The sequence below is a fragment of the Cynocephalus volans genome, chromosome 8 (genome assembly GCF_027409185.1).
Source record: "Cynocephalus volans isolate mCynVol1 chromosome 8, mCynVol1.pri, whole genome shotgun sequence".
Taxonomy (NCBI): domain Eukaryota; kingdom Metazoa; phylum Chordata; class Mammalia; order Dermoptera; family Cynocephalidae; genus Cynocephalus; species Cynocephalus volans.
This window is the reverse complement of record NC_084467.1, coordinates 105,264,592-105,278,691: the sequence shown is the minus strand read 5'-3', so window position 1 is coordinate 105,278,691 and position 14,100 is coordinate 105,264,592. Positions and strand designations below refer to the sequence as shown.

At 40.8% G+C, this 14,100-nt stretch overlaps 1 protein-coding gene across 4 annotated transcripts in view; it reads left to right on the top strand.

Moving 5' to 3' along the window:
• Window positions 1–14,100, top strand: part of TBX15 (T-box transcription factor 15) — a 100,909-nt gene that overhangs the window by 69,994 nt on the left and 16,815 nt on the right. For all 4 annotated transcript variants that reach the window (XM_063105266.1, XM_063105270.1, XM_063105268.1 and 1 more), the window contains one exon: window positions 3,371–3,435. In XM_063105266.1, coding sequence (XP_062961336.1) covers window positions 3,371–3,435 — 65 coding nt within the window. The remainder of the gene's footprint in view (window positions 1–3,370; window positions 3,436–14,100) is intronic.

Genomic DNA, 14,100 nt, shown 5'->3' with positions numbered 1-14,100 from the left:
TTTTGTCTTTTGCCCCCTCCCTGATAGCCTCTAGATGTACAGTGCATACACAGGGGTGGAGGTGAGAGGCTTGTATGCCCTCGTCGTGGTTACTTGTGGGTCCCTGTGCTGTTCGCCAGGCTCACTGGCCTCAGCTGTGGGGCATCTGGGCTGGTCTGTCCCTGGGTCCCTGGTGCTGATATGCTGTACTGATAGAGGCTGCTGAAATTGCGCTTGTTTTCTTGCCTCAGTTGGGGCCTTGTGGGTCTCCCTTGGGGGCCCAGCCTCACCTCAGGTCTCACTTAGGTAATCTGGCTTTTGACTAGGCTGTAGCACATCTAGTCACCCTGCCTTCCCTGTCATGGCATGTGAGGACTTCTGAGTCCCTCACCCACCACAGAAGGGCCACAGGAGGCTAGAGATACAAACTCAGGCCTCTTCCTGTTTATTCAGATCAGGTGGCATTTTTACATTGATACAGCCACTCCAGTGTATGTGTGGAGGTCACTCTGCCAGTTTCCCCTGAGTCTCCCCAACCCCACCCCTAGATTTTGGTTTGAATGGGGGAGCCAAGGCACTTGAAGTCTAACTGCTTGCTTCCGCTTTGTCCGCCTACTGCAGTGGAGTATGAGACAGGGAGGATTTTTAACTTCTTTTTCTACCTGATGAGAACTCCGTACATCCTGTCCTTGTTTTTCTCAGAACAGTGAGAAGGCTTATGGCCGAGCTGTCATTTGTGTCCCTGTCTTTACTATGGAAGACACTCATTAGATCTGAGTCAAACAGGCTGCCTCTTGATATGGGACCATGGGACTAAACAAAGGATTATTAAGGTTAAAAGCCATTTGTTTAGTCCTCTGAAATACTGTCCCTATTACCATTGGTATTTGTAGACATAGCCCAAGTTGTCAGCATAAGCATTAACTGGGATCATGACTTGTTTTATATACCTAAAATTGCTCTCTTCTGCCTGTTGAGTAATCTAAGTGCCTGGGTGGGGTAATAAAGGCTTTCCACGATGTGGCCTCAAGCCAGCCGCTCTAGCTAGCCTTCTCTCTCATATTCTTCTTCCCATAGCCCGGGCTCTGGTCACATCCGACTCCTCAGTGTTTCTTGAATATGCGTCATTCTTTTCCATTTCACAGGCTCACATAGGACCTTTCTTACAAAATGCTTCCCTTGTTCCTTTTCTGCCTCTTGTGTTTCTCTTTAAAATACTACACACCCTTCAAGGCCTGGCTCATGTGTTACCTCTAACATGAAACCTCAGCGTCCTTCAACTTGGAGGAATTGCTACTTCCTCTAAGTCTGCATGGCACTTTGCTCTTATTGTGAACCTTTTCTATTTTTATATTGTAATTGTTAGTGTGCATAGCTGCTTTTCCCCTTTAGATTGTAAGCTTCTTGGGGGAAAGATGGAGTATCCACAGCTATATCTAAGGGTACTTCAAAAAGTTCATGGAATGATTCGTATTATCTTTTAATTCTATTTATTTTGAAGTACCCTCATATCCTGTTGACTGTACGTCACTATGTATCACCTGTGTTGCCTGTCACACTGCATTGCGCACCAAAGACACTTGACAATAAATAAACAGTGAGCGGAACAACCAAACTCTTCATAAAACTCTCTAAATCTCACATTAAAAGCTTTGAAACAAGTGTAGAGGTGTTACTTTTCCTAGCATTTGATGGTATTCAACTATTCAATTTCCATACAGATCCCATGGCCTGGGCTCCAATAAGCTGTGGGAAATAGGTTTTCAACCATTTCTCCCAGGCCCGTGAAGTAGAATGTCATTATATTTACAGGGATCTGTGGAGGCTCCCAAAACACGGCACACAATCATACATCAGAAACCTCTATCATAAATGCGTTGGACAGGATAAGCCAACTTGAAAGAGAAAATAAAATATTATAACCCCAACTTGAAAAGAAAATATGGTGTGTGGTTTATTGCTGTGGATTATGGAGGAAGAAAGGACTGATTTTAAGTCAGACAAAGAAAAGCAGTGACACTCTTTAAACTCAATACAGTATTCACATGGCAGACACTGGACTTCAGAAAGCCAAACCTTCAGGCTCCTGCTCTGGTCTATAAAATAGATGTAAAATTGCCTTTGCTGCATTATTAGTGCTGCATTATTAGTGTGCCGTTCTAGAGGCAAGAAATGTTTAAGGAGAAAAATAGCCTTGAAGCCAGTATGGTTCTTTCAAGTCAGGTCTGTTTGTCAAAATCTCACATTGCATTTTAAAGACCTTTAAAGACTGTGGCTTTGGGAAATTCCACTCTGATGAAATGAGATGGAAGGGGGAATATGAAAGATTTGCAAGATAGAAAACAAATTTAGCTGTCTTAGTGATAAGTTCTGCAATTATCAGAAATATGAAGATAGTGTTAAATAATGAGATTTCCTTCTTTCTAGAATTACTTTCCATCGAGAGTGCCTTTCCTTCTTTTCTGAGCTTCCTAGCTCCTGCCCCTTAGTCTCTATTGCTTGAATTTAGTGAGTCATTAACATCTGGTTCAGACACAAAGGTATCAAAATGCCTCTCGTGACCACAGCTGAAAGTGGAAACACTAGAGTGCATATGGAATATGTTGGTCAGGCTTGTTCTAGTCTAGAGGTACAAGTGTAATATATACAAACATGGCAGGGTTTGCTGGGGCTGAGATAGGATGCAATGGAGGGGGACTTACGCATTGAGTGAAAGTTGAGTCAGATGGCCCCTGAGGACCTGTCCAACTTGTGTGACACAGTAAGATGTGCAGGGTTTGCTCAGCCTTATGAGCTGCCTCTTTGTTTCTTCTGATTTGCTTGTGAGTCTTGCAGACGGTATAAGACATGCTACATCCTGCCCCATTCAGACTCCCATCCCTACACTTTCCTTTGGGTAAAACACTGGCAAGAGCCTGGCTACTTTTTGTGACTTTTATAGAAATATTTCAGGTTATTAAATGAACAATTCCTAGTGGCCTGAAAGGCACGACTTACGTGAAATGGAAAATGCAGTCTATAACAAGGATCTCTCAGGCCGAGGCAGTTTGTCTGGTGGTCTAATTCCACCTGACTGAGTTGACCAAATCCATTCATTCTGTCTAGACAAGTGATTTATCATCACTTTGGGGCAAGGAAGATGACTAGAAGAGTTTACAGAGTCATATACTGGACAAATCTTGGCTTTTAGAGAGAAGTGAGTCAGGTGGTCCCACATCTGTGTGCCAGGCCCTAGTCCTATCTCAAGCTTCAATTTAAATCTAAAACTAAATGAAACTAAATAAAAACGACAGCTGTTATTAATAGAGTGATTTTTGTTAATCTTCTAGGAGTAACAAAAAAAGATAAAAAAATATATAAAAACAATTCATACTTATTTGTTTGTTTCTAGATCACCAGATTAAAAATTGACCGAAACCCTTTTGCTAAAGGATTCAGAGATTCTGGAAGAAACAGGTAAGAATAATAGGGGAAGAGACCCACTGATATTTTTTTATTTTGCTTTTTTATGTGGCATTTCACATCAGTGGCTCTTGGCTTTTAATTTTTGGAAAACACCTGAATGCTCTGCCACTGTGCTGACTCAGGCAAAGAGAAATGGACAGCTGTTGCAAGAATCAAAAAGCTGCCTCCCAAAAGGCTGAATTTTCCAAATTCTTTGTTAAATCAATCTAAATCACCAGATCAAATCCCTTATGCTGTTTTTTCCCCTATATCATACTGAATTGTAACTTAATAAAAATTTTATGGTGATTTATTATCCTCAAAGGATTGTTGTTTTTTTCCTGATAAGCATCATAGGTGGCTATAGCACCTGTAGTGATATCTCATAGATTTTGCATTATCAGAAAATAAGGAGTTGTTTTCTAAAAAATAATTTGTTTTAGAAAATTATTACCTTTAAGAGTTAACCATTTTTCTTTTAGGAAATAGTTACAAAATACATTATATATTTCCTGCTTTAGTAAAGAGAGTTTGTAGAACACCACCTTTCTTGATTAACATCATTATTATGACTAGGTTGTTATAAAGTGGAACTCATAGGAATTGCTGAAGTTTATAGGACTATTTGCTTCTGTAGTAAATAGCCTTAGAGACTGTGTTGTTTTTTGTTTGATACTTCTTTCTTCCCTCTAAATTCTTTCTATTTTACCCCCCCCCTACATAAAATTAAAATCTGTTATCAATGGAAAGTTGGGAGAGAACTGAAATGGTTAGGGAAACCAGATACAAGTGTATCTAAGGTTATTCAATGAAAAAATGTTATCTTATACAGACAGTATTGAATCAGCAAATGGGGCCCCTTTGTCTTATAAAAGGCAAAGGCTTCACAACACTATTAACTTTAATGGTGAGACATTTTTCATAATTTGGGGGCATTCTTTACAACTGAATGACAGATTGTCAGGAGTTGTCTTTGGTGTTCTCTCTGCAATAGTTTTTGGATAAACTGAAAACTTAAATTTGGAACCACTTTGTGAAATATGTTGTGCATTATATTAGAACCCAGCTTTATGCTGAAAGTCTGTCCCAATCATTTTGAAAGGAAAATGCTGAAAGTCTGTCTCGATCACTTTCTTTACAAAATGATTTATGAAAGCACTGATTTATCAAACTCATTATATATTTCGAATACATTTAGAATTCTATAAAATTTCATTTATCTCAGAATTTTTCAAGGTCACATTGAGAAAAGTAAAATTCCTTTAAACTTTTGGTTTGCAGATAACAAAATTCAGCAATATGGTCTAAGTTAAACAACTGGTTAGTGACAGAGCACATGCAACTCAGGCATGTGGATTCCAGAACAAATGCTTTCCTGTTTGATGAATCTTTGTTTAAAATAAGACAGAGGCCTTTATTTTCAAATTTTAGCCAATGAAGAATGACTGCTTGTTCCTTCCATTTCAGATGGGCCATCCTCTTCCTCCCCATTAGCTTATGTTTCATGTCCGGGTCACCAGAATATGCCCTTGAGCTGTTTCCTATTGCTTCCTTTTCAAGGTTCTGCACTCTGGGCTTACTGAGGACCTTGTCAGTGATAAGGAAGTCAAAACTAGAAGCTGTCCTTTCATAAAGAAGCCTCTAGACCTCTAAACCTGGAGACTCTTTGGGTCAGAATATTCATGATAGGCTATTTCCAAAGGTAGGCTATGTGTGGCAAGGGCATTTAAGATCTTTAGCTTAGAGTCCATGGCTGGATTTCAGGGGTTCTGTGAACTCCCAGATATTGTAAGTAAAATTATGTGTGGATGAGCAGTCGCTCATTTTTCTGGAGAGAGTGTATAGCTTTCTTTGGATTTTCAAAAATGTCTATAACCAAAAGTTAAGAACTGCTGCTTTAGATACAACTATCTGTCTCCAGGGGCATGACCTATTGCTATAGTTGTTATTCAACCACTTCTTTCTTCTTCCTTCCTTTTTTAAATCTCCAGCAACATTTAGTATTTGCTTATTTTCTTTCTGGCTCGTGAAATATTGATTTTTGTCTTTTTCTTTGCCTTTTTATCACATTGGAGTCCTTGTTTTTCGAAGTTTTTTGGTCACTTTTTTAAGGTTGAATTTGATTCCTCAATAAATGCTTTCCTATTAATAGGTACTGTATCCTTGGAAATTGCTGTCCGGATGTACTTTGATCATTTGTTGTCTGTATTACATAGGTATCAAGAAATATATATGTCAATTATTGATAGGTGCTAACAAGAAAAATAAATCAGGCTAGGAGGTAGAGTGAGAGTGGGAACCACTTTTATAGGATGGCGAGGGGTGCCAAGTATAGTCTTCCTGATAAGATGCCATGAAAGCTGCCAGGTATGTACTCCAGGCAGAGGAAACAGCAATTGCAAAGACAGACACGTGCTAGGTGAGTTTGTGCAACAACAAGGAGGTCCTGTGGCTACAGAGCATGGTCCCTGCCCAGGAATGTGGCGAGCAGCGTAAGAATGGAGGTGCAGAGGCATGACTCAGAACAGAAAATTGGAAGAGACAGGCTGTGTTGACCAGCATTAGACCCATTAAGCTCTAGGAATTGGAACCACCCTTTAACTTTGAAAATAAAACCATTGCATCTTGAAGGATTTGCCATTGGTCAGGAAGTTGTGATTGCATCTCAGTTCAAGTGCTGAGGTCCTCTGCTGTCCTCACCAGGCTAGAAGAGACCTTGGCATTGGCCTGTGCCTGCCTGAAGACTGCTGAATGTCTTATTGCTCAGGGAGGACAGTTATTTGTCTGTCCTGTCTAGTGGGTTGCTCTTCTTCCAGAGGGCTCCAGGAAAACAGAACTATGGATCCTCATTAGCCAACTTCAATGCTTTATTTATTTTTTAACTTATTCGGATAGCATGCAAATTCATTATGTCCCACCAAAACCTACAGGCTACTTTAAGTACTATCAGTAATTATATCAGTTAACTGTGATCGAACACTTAACTGTGTTCCAGACCCTTTACTTATGTTCTCTCTAAACTTCAAAACAACCTGTATTTTACAAATGAGGAAACTGAGATTCAGAGAGGTTAAGCAGCTTTCCTATTGTCACACAGTAAAGTTGGAGCAGGAATTAAAATCTGAGTCTGCCTGACTTCAAAGCCTGTGCACTTTGTGCTCCATCATGTTAACAGTTTACACTTGACTTACTTTATCTTCAACAGATGTTGAGAACAGAATCCTTCCTCTAAAAACCCTTCATCTACTTAAAAAAACTATGCAAGCCACCCAGAACCTTCTCTTTTCCAAATAAAACAACCTGTATATTCTCAGCCTGTCTTTGTAGACAACTCTCACGATTTTGTCAGTCTACTGGCCCCTGTAAACAAGGGTCTACTTAGCAGAAGCCGGGAAGCCCGGCCGCACTTCCCTAGCAGATGAAACTGTGATATAATGACACTGAAGCCACGTGTCTCACAGTGGGACAAGGATGAATTATTAAAGGTAGAAGCCATTTTTGTCCTCCAGCGTTCTAGGAAGCTGGATTAAAATAAACTTGTTGGGGTAAGTACAGGGGCTCTTGTATTTTTCTCTTTAAAAAGCTCAAAATTACCTGATAAACACACTTTCTCACTAGCTGTCTACTGGATCTGATGAGGGCAAGCATTATTAATGCAATTTTGCAGATGGGAAAGATTGATGGGTGAGGATATAGAGAATTATCTGCCAGTCTTCTGGGAACTGGTGGTTCTGTTCCAGCACTGAGGACCCAGTTTACCCCTTCCAACCAGTTCCTTATCTGTCGTCTTTCTTATGCTAACAGAGTTCTTATAAATCTAAGATTCTCCCCCTGCATTTTAGACATCAAGTGACTCATGCAGGGGAGCATGGTTTGATGAGCTGCATATAAATGTACCCAAAACATACGGATTACATTTCTTTTAAAAACACATGGGCTTAAAAATTAGGGAGGAAAGAGCTTGGCCAATGTTTTTTGGTTTTTCAGAACACAAAACATTTGTGGAATACTTTGGAGTTACAGAGTTTGCCAAACCTCAAACCAAAACATGTTCAGGTTTGTCAATCTCAATCCATCCCAGCGATCCAGAGGCTCAAGAGGGGAGGAGTGTGAGAGGAGAGATGGCAGGACACAACCACTCCCTGGGCTCTCTTCAGATGCCTCATGTGCGTTTCTCATGCCACGAAAGAGCAGTCCCCAGCCAATAGCTGTGTCCTCTGAAGTGCAGAGACGAGTGTGAGGGACTGTGGCTGAGGTCGCTGGCCTCCCCTCTTTTGTATTTTCATGTAAAGAGGTATCCATGGAGAAGCACTCCTGGCTTCTAGCCCCATCCTTCTCCTTCTTCTCAGTGGGAACCTGAGGGACTGAGCTGATTGCTGACTCTGGGAGAAGGAACCCTTCAGGACCTGCTTGCCCACAGAGAACACACATTCCAGGCTGTCTTTCCATTGTGTAATAAGCCTAGCAGAGGAGGCCTGCAGTTTTGGGGAGTAAGCTTATCTCAGGGGAGTTCTAGCCAGCGCATTCAGCTTTCACACCTATGCCATAGTCTCCAGAGAACTTATCAATAGTAAAATTGGTATTTTGAGCTCCATTACATAAGGCTGTTGTCTTATTCTCAGAATTGATTCTGACCTTGGTTGAAGAAAAGAGGTGATATTCACTAAACTGTCTAAAACCCCAATAGGAGCCCCAGTAAGCCCACATTATCAGTCCTGTGGTGTCATCATTGTCAGAATCTGTCTTATTTGTCTCGGCTTCTTTAGAAAGTATCAGGCATACACTTCAGTGTGAGAAAGTCTCCACCCTTCAAATTTTACTTACGGAGCTGCTACTGTCCATTCTCATGTAATTACGCCCCTGATTAGAAGTCTTCACTGGGAGCCTGTTTGTGCATATGTGTGTGATTGTGTGTCATGTAAATATATATGTCTAAGTTGATTATCACTTATCTGAAATGCTTGGAATGATGAGTATTTGGATTTCAGAGTATTTGCACTAATTTAACTGTTCAGCACCCCTAATCTGAAAATCCAAAATTCCCAAAATTTTCTGCTGAGCATTTCCTTTGAGTGTCATGTCAGTGCTCAAAAAGTTTCAGATTTTGGAGCATTTCAGGTTTGGGATTTTCAGATTAAGGATACCCAACCTGTATATATGTGTGTGTGTGTGTGCGTGTGCATGTGCGTGTGCGTGTGCGTGTGAGAGAGAGAGAGAGAGAGAGAGAGTATATGTGTATGTTCATGCTATGGGGAAGAGTGGTAGATAGCCATTCCTTTTGAGTAGAGACATTGACAGATTTTGCTTCCAGGCATTGTTTCTGCAATAAGAGGGATATTGTATTTACTTCTCAGTTGTTACTAGTTCTAGATTTCTCAGAAATTGTGTGGCCCAAATCTGGTTTTGGGTGGGGTCAATATATGTTCGCCTTTAATCAGGCCTAGCCCCAGGATTGCCTCTGGGAGATTTCTCCTACCAGGGGGACAACAACACCCTTATGTTTCTGGGGGAAAATAGATTTCATCTGTTTGAGATTATTTTTGTCCTATGGTCTGTGTACGCCACTAGAATGTAAGCTCCTGGAAGACTGGGACTGTACCTTTTTTAGGTTTCTGCTTTTAGAGTTTTTCCCCCATAGCTCCAGGAGTATAGAATAAAATAATTGTTCATTTAGTTATAAAACAATAAACAGTATTGATGAGTGACAGAGAAATCACAATCGGGAACTCTAGAGTGAGAAAGCCTTATCCCAACCACGGGTGAATCAGGGAGCAGCAGCAGGGAGCTAGTTTTGGACACCAAATAAGAAGAGAAGAAAGGATGAATCTAGAAACAATATTTTGAAATTTAAAAAAATATTTTGAAAGACTAACGGCAGTTTTGATTCAATCTGAGGCTGTAACACACTGATTTAGCCTAATTGTAGGTTAGACACGCACACCTTGAGACCCTCTGATCTGGCTCAGGATAGTGGGGGCATAGCTGTGCTTCCTGGCTCCCTGGAGAAGGACATCTAGCAGTGTTCAGGGTCTGTGAGCCTTAGATAAAAAGGAGTTCCTAGAGACTGAGCTAAAACAGAATGAGGTTTGATTGAGAAAGGTCATCCAATAGAGAACTGAGAGGTAAAATTATGTCTTTGGGGGTGGCCACCCCAAAGTGGAGCCTGTACAAAGAGAAGACATGGTTCAGGAAGCTGAAGAGAAAGAAGAGTCTTTACAGTCTCCTTGTCAAAGCAGCAGCTTTGGAAGGTATATCTACCCACATGCCCGAGGGTGCACTGTGCTCAGCTAGAGGGAGTATGACAACTGTCAAGACCCTGCACAGTAAAGAGGTAGCCAGAGGCATAGAAGGAAAGAGGGCTCTGTGGGTCTCTCTGCACACATCTGATGTGAAAGACTTGTTTCTGTTAGGGAAGATTTTACAGAAAACCCAAGTCACCTTGAAATTTTACATATTTCTCAGGGACTTTCTCCAAAGCAAACACACACATAAAAAGGAGAGTGTTAAAATTATGATCTGTTTGGGGAGTGAGGGGTTCTATGGACTTGTCTTAAAAGTGCTATGGAGTGAAAGACTCTGGGTTCTCCTCTGTCTGTGACCTTCATCCTGTCTTTGACCTTGGGCTTTACCTTACTCCCAGCTCCACTGCATTGCAGGCAACTGCAGGGGTGTCTGTCCTGTATGACATTGTTTCTTCCAGATACTCCCAGCTGGCATGGTGCCCCGGAAGCCACTGCTCTTGGTCCCATGTGGAGTGCTTCAGTAGCTCAAAGAATTAGTGCAGGCTTTTAGGAGGGTATGTTTTTTTTCTGTGGAATCCACCATTGGAGGCCTAAGCCAGAACACTCAAATTCCATAACTCAAGAACTGTCAGAAAGGAGCCAGTGGCAGGCCCTGTGTCATGGGGAGGTTGGTTTATATGGGTAAGTAGTTTTAATGGGTTGCTCCTCAGAAAGAAGCAAAAAGAGCCTGCAGGATGAGGTACAAGAAGAAATCTGAGTCTGAGCTCATTCTCAGAGCATTTACAACCAACCCTGCTGTTTGCTGGGAATGTGGCTGGCAGCAGTCCTTCTCAGTGCCTAGTGTCCCTTTGCATAACACTGCAGAGGACAGTGATCTAAAAATGGAGCCATTCACTGCATTACGGGAATGGATATATTTGCTTGTCCAAAGAGGATGTTTAATGAGGTTAATACTTAACCTGAGGGAAGGAATTACTCCTAATGGTGGTGGGGAAAATATTTGGGAGTAAAGAATTTTTCTGTGACCCCCTCTTAAGCAGCTGCTGTCCCAAGGCCATGTTTATAGAGTGAAGGACGACCTCCCAGGCACAAACAGGAACTCCCTGTTACAGGCCCAGCCCCTCCGCACAACACCCAATAGAAAGAGGAGTGTGAGATGAGGAATCACAGTGCCTAATGCTAACAGAAGGAGAAGAGACAAGGAAAAGTCATCTAGAAATTAATGTCAGGGCCAGTTAATCTTTGCTTAAATCTGAAACTTTCTTGGGGGGATGGGGGGAGGAAGTTTGCTGATGAATCTCAGTTAAAATCTGTTTGTAGAGGGTTTTTTTGTACCTAGATTACTCAAATATTTTCTACACCTTTGTCTATTTATTAAGCTAAATATAGGAAATTACTATATTTATAGGTCAAAAAATGGCAAAATACCAGCAATTTCAAGTTTAACCTCATATACAGTCATGTGTTGCTTAACTACAGGGATATATTCTGAGAAATGCATTATTAGGTAATTTTGTCATTGTGCAAACATCAAAGAGTGTACCTACACAAACTTAGGTGGTTTAGCTTACTACATGCCTAGGCTATCTGGTATAGCAATTACAATCTTATGATACCACCATCATATATGCATTCCATGGTTGAGTGAAATGTTGTTATAGTGCATGACTGTATTTATTTCTAGCCATTCAAATCGTAAGTATACAAGTAATAGTAATAATTATTTCATCTGGTGTCTGTAGTCCAAGTTGTCCATTTTTACCTCTGAGTTGGGCTCAGTGCAGTATTTCCTATTTTACTAATGGTAAAACTGAGTACGATGAGGTACTAGCTTTCAGAATTTGCAAATCCAGCCAGTGACAGCATCCAGAGAATGATTTCACTCTCTTCTATTAGGCACAGTGTGCCAGGCAGCAGAAACCATGCCCTTGTCCACCTCTAGCTCCCTGCCGCTCCTGAAGGCTCATGTAGCAAGCTTAGAGCCAATGAGCTGACCACTTGCCTTTTTTCACACAGCATGACATGCCAAGTGTCTCCCTCACTTTCAATTTCCATATTTTGGTTTGTCCTCCCTAGAGTCACTGGCTGCATTTTTCCAGCCAATCCCATGCCGCTCTTTCCAGGCAATCTTACCAGCACCCCTAGGTTTTGCATATTCTTTTGTTATCCCTGGCATGGCTGGCTTCTGCCATTTAGCAGTTCTATGGAAACAATCAGTGCTGGACTCCCTTTCAGGCACTGCTGCATCCACAATTCGAGGTAGCTGGCCTTGTATTGGGTGCTGGCAGCTGGACTCCTCCTATGCATCCAGGCCATAGCTGTTTATCATGTCCCCTGGCTTGTGGTCTCTTAGCCAGTATTTAACATTTTTTTCCCGCCTTGTTATTTGTTTTGCCTTCCCTGACGTGAGCTTTTTCCACCATTGTCCTCTTGGCCATGTGGCTTTGCCGGGGAAAGTTGGCAATTGTTTTATTATCTATGGCTCTTGCCCAGAGATGGTGTCATTGAACAGAGTGACGTCTTTTTAATGGCTAACATATTGGAGTCTGAAATATCTGCAAGATAATGAGGACTACAGAGGCTAGAGGGACACAATTTGGGTTCTATGAAGAGAGAATGAGAAATGGAATTAGGTAAAACAGAACTCTCTCCACGTTTAATACAGAGCAAGAGGGCTGACAAAGCTTTGAATTCTAGTGAAGTAAGAATGTATTCTCCTATTACAGGTCCCAACCTGAGCAGAACAGTGGGATTTCTTGAGATAGACCATATATATTTTGTCTTTAATCAATCTGAATTTATTAAGTAATAATTAGGAGGAGGTGTAATCATTATCTCCATTTACAGATAGGGAGACTTAGGCATGAAGAAATCATATAACTTGGACAAGGTTGCACTAATGAGCAGCACGGTTGCAATTTGAACCCAGGTGATCAGGCTCCAGATGCTATTCTTTAACCATGATGCTAATCTGTCCCTCATGTGATTTTCGTTAAAGTTAGACCATTCCAGTTAAATGTAAATAAACTTAATATTTTAGTTAACTTACTTTGTGTTATCCTGGATTTTTATTATACTTCTTGAGGCAGTGAAAACTCTTTATGGACTGCCATTACTACCTATTCAGACTCCAATGGGGAAAGGGTTCCCAAGGTGAAAATCACTGGGTGAGGAACAATTTTAACTCAACTCCAAGCATCTGTTCGTTGGACATCTGTTCTTCCAAGCCATTATAAGGCACATCAATGACAGCTACTTCACCATGTAGATATACTTATTGTACTATCTAAAGCCAAGTTTTGAATTATGGTTTGATTTTAATCAATTTGTAGACCTCTTTTGGGAGGCCTTTTAGCATATTCCTGGACAACTGTAATTAAAAAAAAAAAAAAAAAAGAATATCCTCAGACACCAAATATCGTGAGTAAACTGGATACTTGATTTGAGTAATCCAATTTCAGATCCAGTGACTGAGAAGGGAGTGGAGAAGGTTTGACCTTACCTCAATGGAGTAAGGGCAGTCTACGAATGTTGAGATATGGTAATTAGATCTGAAAGAGCAGTATGTTCTGGTTCTGTGTCTCCAAATATTGGAAGAGGAAGAGAAAGGAAAGATCAGGGGCACAGCATCACCCATGGAATAAATCTAAGCATCTAACATGGAATAAAAGTCCATGGTGTCTACTCCCCTCCTTGCACCCAAGCTCCAGCCACCTTGAACTATTTTCAGTTCCCAGAACATGCCTTCTCTTCCATACCTCCAAGACTTTCCACCTAATGTTAACTCTACTAAGAAAGCCCTTTCTTTCTCTTGACTGCATGAAAAACTGCTGATTACCCTTTAATGTTAAGCTTAAGTAATTAACCTTTCGTGGAAACTTCAGTGTAGCATTTATCGCGTAATTCAGAAACTAGTCATCTACATGTTGCTCCCTCTTTTTTGAACACAGGACACTGTGTCTTTTTTGCCTTTATATCTTCTGAACTTAGTACATAATTTTTTTCCTGATTGGATAACTCTTTTATGACTTCAACACTCCTATCTCAGTAGTTTTCCCTTATCCCTTGACTGTCTTCTATTGAGAGATGACCAGTGAATGGCCTTATCAACCATAGTGTACGTTCCTTTTGTTACCAGTATCACCAGCAAATAGAATGGGGAAGGGTCAAAATTAAAATGTCAGAACTAAAAAGAAAAATAAAGAGACATAAAAACCAACTTCCTATCTCAAGATAAATGAAAAGAACAAACTACACAATAGTGTACTACCTAATAGGGTTATGGATGTTTTTATAATTGTTGTTGTATGCTGAGCTTCCAAGGAATGATACTGCCTTTTTAAACTTTTTTGAATGCAAAGATTGGAAGGATGTTTCTTTATAGTCTGGCTATTTTTCCAAATCAGTTGATCTCAAGACATCATCAGTTTGCAAA